The sequence below is a fragment of the Chenopodium quinoa genome, unplaced genomic scaffold (assembly GCF_001683475.1).
Source record: "Chenopodium quinoa cultivar QQ74 unplaced genomic scaffold, ASM168347v1, whole genome shotgun sequence".
Lineage (NCBI taxonomy): Eukaryota > Viridiplantae > Streptophyta > Magnoliopsida > Caryophyllales > Amaranthaceae > Chenopodium > Chenopodium quinoa.
Window position 1 is genome coordinate 3648650 of NW_018743292.1, and position 6725 is coordinate 3655374.

Below are 6725 nucleotides of genomic sequence, written 5' to 3' on the forward strand. Positions count from 1 at the left end.
CGCTCTTAATCACTCATCAGACCTTACTGTCAAATTATTTAATTCAAATGAAGGTAAATCTCCTACCAATAGTACTGTCAGTTTGCTTAATGATCGATTTTTAATCAAAGTATGGATCCTCTAGTAACTCTATTTCATCGATTCCCCGATCAGGGCCACAGGATAAAAACTCCTAGCAAAGTTGAAGCACGGTTTGATCTTCAATTAACTTAGTTTGGAAGTATAGCTTCCCAAAATATGAGTACAGAATCTATTTTTACTAGTAGAAGACCTTTGTGTATTTTTTTTTTCAAAATATAATCTTGTGCAAATCTACGTACAAAAGTCAAAAGTTACAGCTAGCGACTACTGCCTATAATATTATATATACTTCTCAAAATCTAGCAACAAAAGTAAGCTGATATACACAAACACTGAAAGATCTAGCTAGATAGGGCAAAAAAATATGTATCAGATGAAATTAGTGGAACTAAGCCTTGACCAATAAGCTTCCACATAGTAGAAAGATCTGTCTTCTGTTTTCATTAACTAATGAAGCATAAGGGTTCTCCAATACTCCCTCCTAATTACAATACCATTATTAAAAAAAAACACTCAACATCAGTAAGTTAAGCCCACTAAAATATATCAAAGGTGAAGCAGAACAAATACCATCACTTGATTAACTATAGTTTAGGCAAAACTATTCTAATAACAGCACTATGAGTACATCAGAATTTAGTATAAACCTTGTTGGACGTCCTTTTCATCAAGCAAGACGTGCAGAAGTTCCTTTGCTGAATCAACTCCAATTCAATTGATAAGTTTCTGAAGTAGGTCCTTTGATGAATCACATAAGTTACCAGAAGGCAAAAGACTAACAAACAGCGAAAAAGTGTTCGCATCAGCTTCAAATCCATTGCTAACCATAATGTCGCGATAGTATAGTGCACTTGACAAGTCCTTATTGAGAATATTTTCTTGGATGATCATATTATAGGTACAATCATCAGGGGGGCAACCATCTTCATCCATTTTGATTAATAATTGAGCAGCTTCACTCATGAGCCCTTTCTTGCAGAAGCCTTTAATCATTGTGGTGTATATTTTACAATTCGGTTGCAGGCCCTTTGACACGAGATCAAAGAAGAAACGTGCTGCATCTTTTAATTGTCCAGCCTCACACAAGCTGTCAATTAGGATATTGTAAGTGATAGTATTAGGCTTATGTTGGGTTTGAGAAGTGTGGAGAACGGTTCAAGAAGGCTAAGGGGGTGCATAGCTTAGGATTTTAAGCTATGGGCTATTGCTTGGTGTTAAACAATGGTGAATGGCAAAGGGCTGACTTCAAATGAGCATATCTCAAGATCTAGAAATGATATTGAGATGAATCAAGTTGGAGGTGATAGCTCTTCTCAAGAGTTTTCCAACGACTGGTCATACGCTCGATTTGGTCAAGAATCGAGGGAGTTATAGCTGTTTCACGAAGATTTGTCTGCGCAGTGCGGAAGTTCGACCGAACTTTTGAAAAGTTTGGTCGAACCATTTGAAGGAAATAAAGTTTTGCTACTAACTTGAGAGTTCGACCGAACCACTCCTGGTTCGACTGAACTCAGGGTAGGTTCGGTCTAACCGGCTGCCCCTATTTCAGCGATGCGACTTCTTTTATTTCGCTCGAGATGTAATCTTAGCCGTTGATTTTCTTGCACTATATATACTCTTGTTTTGTCATTGATTTAACGACATGAACATTCCAGATAAACTTCATCCCAAATTCAGAGCAAACAAGTAAAATCTAATCGCATTAGATGCAGGTGACAACAATGGCGGAAAGAGAAGGTCGGAGAAAATGAAGATGGTGAGGAAGTTTCTGCTGAAACAGATGAAGAAGATAAAAGAGAATGCTGTATACTGTAATGTGTTTATGAGTACACCGAGCTCAACCAGTTCAACTGGTATCTATGTTACTATGCAGAGCTGTAGACGTGCAATTGTTTTAAGTTCTCAGCCTATTAAGGGTACTTTGAGTTCGTAAGGGCTTTTTTCCTCAATAATGCTATTATATCATCCAATTTTCAAAAATATAGTCTCTTTTTCTTTTTACGAATTCTCACTTTACTGTTCACGTAAGCATGTACCGGTTAAGAGAAAGTGGTATTCAAACAAATTAAAAAAACCCTACTTAAAGTAGCGGACTTTGAATACCGCTACTTGAAATTGCAGTTTATGTTGTATTTTTTTGATTTTGTTCATAACAGAGTAAATAAGAATGCTGATTTTTCTGTTAACTAAAAAGATTAGAAGAATTATCCTTATTGCTAGATTATTCCAATGACAACTCATCATTCCACTTTATAAAAAAAAAAAAAAAAAAAAAAAAAAATCATGACTCCGAACTTGTAAATATTGGAAAAGAGGGAATGAAACGGAATATCATAATTTTACAAGAAAATACAAGAGTGATCAAGTGATCATTAGTCATACTGCTCACAAATACCAGTAGTATTAAAAAGAATCGGATATACACATAGTAACAGGAATTATATTATAAAACTAACACGGAAAGTTGAAAGCTTAACCCAAAATCAGAAGAAAAAAAATTGTAGGCAGAACAAGATCCATACAAATTACTAGCTACCTTATTAACTAGGGCAGCGTTTACAACAGTGATGTTGTAATCACTTCTTGATCTAGGGGTGTTGATGGAAAAGTTGAAGAGGCAGACCTAATTCAAGGTAATGAGCAATGTTCTTATGTGTAGGATGCAATAGACAGTATCTTGCACTCACTTTGATTTCTGTAAAATTGAAGCTCATTTCGGGAGAATTGTTTGGATGTGAAACATGCACGTTTTCTGACCTAACATATATAAGTTCAAGACAATAAGAGCATAGAAGATTCTGGTTGTCAAAACCAGAGTTCAGAAAAAATCATGCCCCGTCATGAGTTTCATGTTGAATTCTAGAGCCTGTGGAGGGAAAAGACCAATTTTCTTCCATATAAGATGTGTCTGGAGGCACAAGACTATCACTTAGACTATAATTAATCTCTGTTAATGTCTCTGCAGTGACCTCTGGCTGATTTTTTTGAGTTGAAACAGGAGCATGACGAAGTTGACTGATCACCTCCAACTCTAAAGCAGCTTCTCTCATTGTTGGTCTTTGCTTACCATCGATGTTCACACATCTTTTAGCAAGGTTAGAAACAGCAAATATAGCTTCTTCTCTGCCCTCCTTAGCGACTTGAGCATCCAAAATATCATACAAATTGGAATTTTCCATAGTTGACAGAAAATATGACACAAGACTTCTTCCGTTATGAGATTCGGTGGGAATAACAGCTCTCTTTCCTGTCAAGAGCTCTACAAGAACAACTCCAAAACCATAAACATCACTCTTATCTGTAAATTGATTTGACCGGAAATACTCAGGATCTAGATAACCAAAAGTACCTTGAATACGAGTGGTTAAATGAGTTTGATCAACACCAACAGATCTTGATGTCCCAAAATCTGATAATTTTGCTCTATATTTCGCATCAAGAAGTATGTTGGAAGTTTTTACATCTCTGTGAAAGACAGGCTTAGAGGACGCTGAGTGTAGATAAGTGAGTGCACCTGCGACATCTATAGCAATTTGTAAACGCATTTCCCATGTAATCGGGAAATCCTCACTAGGACCATGTATATATTTTGAGAGAGCTCCATTTGGAATGAATTCATAAACTAGCAGTGGGACTTCTGTTTCCAAACAACATCCCAACAGGTTGACAATATTTCTGTGATTGATTTCTGATAAAATAACCACTTCATTGATGAATTGACTCAACCCATTGCTGTTTCCAATATTAGATTTCTTTATGGCAACCACATTTCCATCACTCAACATACCTTTATAAACTTTACCTTGACCTCCCTGACCCAGCACTCTGTTCTCATTGAAGCCATCAGTGGCTTTCTCTAGTTCATCAGCAGTGAAAATTCTTGTTTTTTCTATCATACCATCCTTGGACCACATCTTTTGCTGTAATAACAAACCACCATTTTGTTTAAAGCATTTGGCTCTTTGCATCCTGTTTCTTCTTCTTCTAGCTATAATGAAAAGCCAAAACCCACTGAGCAAGAGAAGAATAGATCCCAAACCCAAGCCAAGTCCTGCAAAGTGCAAATAACATAGATATTATGCTCAGGATGAGGTCATCAGCCGATAGCAGAGAATTATCCACCCTAACAATTATGTGTTTTGGTTGGTAGAACTAGACGAGAAGACAGATATTCAGATGTGATTAGAGAAATGTTCTTAACTGTAAGAGGTTTCCATATTCATTCCAAAATCTTAATCAGTACTGTAACCATGCTTTTCATTTAAGGCCATGGCTGATTACAAAATAAGAGAAACCTCAGTTTATTGAATTTTATAAATGTTAATCTAACTATAATTCCTACTGCAAGAAATAAATAAAAGAACAATTACCAAGAACTAAGATCAACTTCAAGCTGTTAGAACGACAGCCAGTACCATCCTTCCTGCCATCACCATAAAACCCACTTGGGCAGTAACACTCATAGTTTCCTTGAGTGTTGACACAAATGCTTGAACAAGGATTATTCACCCCTGCACACTCGTCAATTTCTGGGAAAAAGATGTACAGATAGTTATTTATAGGGGTGACTCTAACAAGCTTAATTTTTAAGCTGTTAATATATTTAGCATGCCACTAAAAGGGGCGAGAAATAAGATACTTACCTATACAACCCGGACTAAGATAAGGATTTCCCTGATACCCATGTAGACATTTGCAGCGATAGCCTATGACATTTAGAGCACGCCCAAGATCAATGCAATTTGTATTCTGTTGGCATGCATAAGTAGTTGAGTTCTTCTGAGCATCCTTGCACCGTTCATTGGGAATAAACCAGTCAAGCACTACAGGCACACTTTTCAGATATCCCGAGTCCTGGCCCTGCAGCCCCAGAAAGTAAAAGGTCGACTTTTCAAGTATGTAGGCATAGCTGCAATTCCCTGATGAAACACTTGTGTTGTAATATATATTCTCTAGGCTAATATTCCAGAACTTTAAGCCCTTTGGAATGGGAGCCTCACAGCAGCCAATGCCCGAGCACATCTTGTTACGTAAGTCCTCTTCTCTAGTACACAAGGCAACACAGCTAGCAACTTCTCGGCCAGTAGTTGTTTGTGCCTCAATCAATCCATAATGACGGCAACCAGTGACCACAAAGATGTTGGAGGCAGATGACAAAGAATAGGGTTGGCCTGTCAGATCAACATTAGACCAGGTGCCATCTTCACCTGATCCTTCTTCAGCAAAATTGCAAGAAGAAGCAACACGGCCATCTATAACTGTAATCTGGGTCTCGGATATATCAAGAATCTGTCTACCAGAAATTCTAGGTACAGAGAAATTCTTTTCAGTGTCACAAACTACAACGTAATTATACCCCAAGGAGCAGCTCCTCCCAATGCCAAAAGGGTAGGGGATTGTCACGTTCCCACACTTACGCGGGCATCCAGGCAGTGTAGTATTGGCAGCAGTGAGCATGGTGGTTGCTTGTGTTTGCAACAATGAGGCACACACAAGACATGGAAAACCAAGCAAATGCCATATCGTAAAGAAGAATATTCCTAAGGATTTTAATATTCTCAGAAGAAACATTTCTCTCACCAATTTCATGATCTACTAATACTTCCCAAATAAGGAAGAAAATATTATATTAAAAAACAAGAAGCTGATGCTACCCTACAAAACACTTAATACAATATGCAGTGAACGGAAAATGCAACACATTGACGTCAACAGTGGGTGTCAACTGTGCGTGATCTATCTATAATGACTCCTGCCAAAGGTGACATAGGCAGCAATGTTACGTAATCTATCTAAAGAGACTCCCACCCAAGGTGGATAGGAGAGTCAAAGACTCAAATCCATAAAGCAATACCATTGTGATAACAAATAGAGAAGAAACATAGGCTTAGTAATTAGACAATGACAGTTTGCTACATTTTGAAAGATAAAAAAGGATAGGCTGTTTAATAAGCCACTGTCATATACTCTATAATTATCTAAAGTCAAAGGATTTTACGAGTACATTATTTAGCTTAGTGTAAAATGGACTCTGGGTGGAGAATGCCCACATGATTATGAAAGTACTAAGTATATAGGTAAAGGGGTAGATGATGAGAATCTTACCAATTAAAGGTCTTCAAATTTGTATTCTTTATCCAGCGAAACTGCAAATGGTCCATTTACAAATTGAACTACTTCTCTCTTTGAGTTTGCTTCCTAAAAACTGAAAAGTAAAGGAAACAAAGGCTGATCAATATCATTTTCAGAAGACACTATTGCCTTATCCACTCACCATGAATTTAGTGGTCTAAAATAAACCATCAGTTAAAGACAAGATTTTCATAGAAAATTCAAAGAAAAAAACAAATTCTGATAGATACTAATCATACTCCTTTAGAAATTATTGAGAATATATCATCGGATGATCATATTATAGGTACAACCATCAGGGGGGGCAACCATCTTCGTCCATTTTCCTTAATAATTGAGCAGCTTCACTCCATGAGCCCTTTCCTGCAGAAGCCTTTAATCATTGTAGTGTATATTTTACAATTCGGTTGCAGGCCCTTTGACACAAGATCAGAGAAGATTTTTGCTGCATCTTCAAGTTGTCCGGCCTCACACAAGCTGTTCATAAGGATATTGTAAGTGAGAGTAGTAGG

At 37.2% G+C, this 6725-nt stretch overlaps 1 protein-coding gene across 3 annotated transcripts; it reads right to left on the bottom strand.

Moving 5' to 3' along the window:
• Positions 1 to 2398: 2398 nt before the first annotated feature.
• On the bottom strand, positions 2399 to 6725 carry LOC110736462 (wall-associated receptor kinase-like 1). Of its 3 annotated transcripts, none has more exons than XM_021916679.1 (4): positions 6453 to 6725; positions 4725 to 6286; positions 4452 to 4610; positions 2399 to 4132 (listed from the first exon to the last, which is right to left on the bottom strand). In XM_021916679.1, the coding sequence occupies exons 2-4, from the start codon at positions 5668 to 5670 to the stop codon at positions 2910 to 2912; spliced, it is 2328 nt and encodes a 775-aa protein (XP_021772371.1). In that variant the 5' UTR covers positions 5671 to 6286; positions 6453 to 6725; the 3' UTR covers positions 2399 to 2909. The 3 variants fall into 3 exon arrangements, with proteins under 3 accessions (XP_021772371.1, XP_021772372.1, XP_021772370.1); XM_021916680.1 differs by having other exon boundaries at positions 2399 to 3340; positions 3431 to 4132; positions 4725 to 6725; XM_021916678.1 differs by having other exon boundaries at positions 4725 to 6725.

Bases quoted from the DNA above. Each gene is read 5' to 3' on its own strand.
- LOC110736462 (XM_021916679.1), bottom strand. From the start codon at position 5,670: ATGAAATTGGTGAGAGAAATGTTTCTTCTGAGAATATTAAAATCCTTA. The intron at 4,611-4,724 runs GTAAGTATCTTA...TCTTTTTCCCAG, and splicing joins TCTTAGTCCGGGTTGTATAG to AAATTGACGAGTGTGCAGGG. The intron at 4,133-4,451 runs GTAATTGTTCTT...TGCACTTTGCAG, and splicing joins GAAGTTGATCTTAGTTCTTG to GACTTGGCTTGGGTTTGGGA.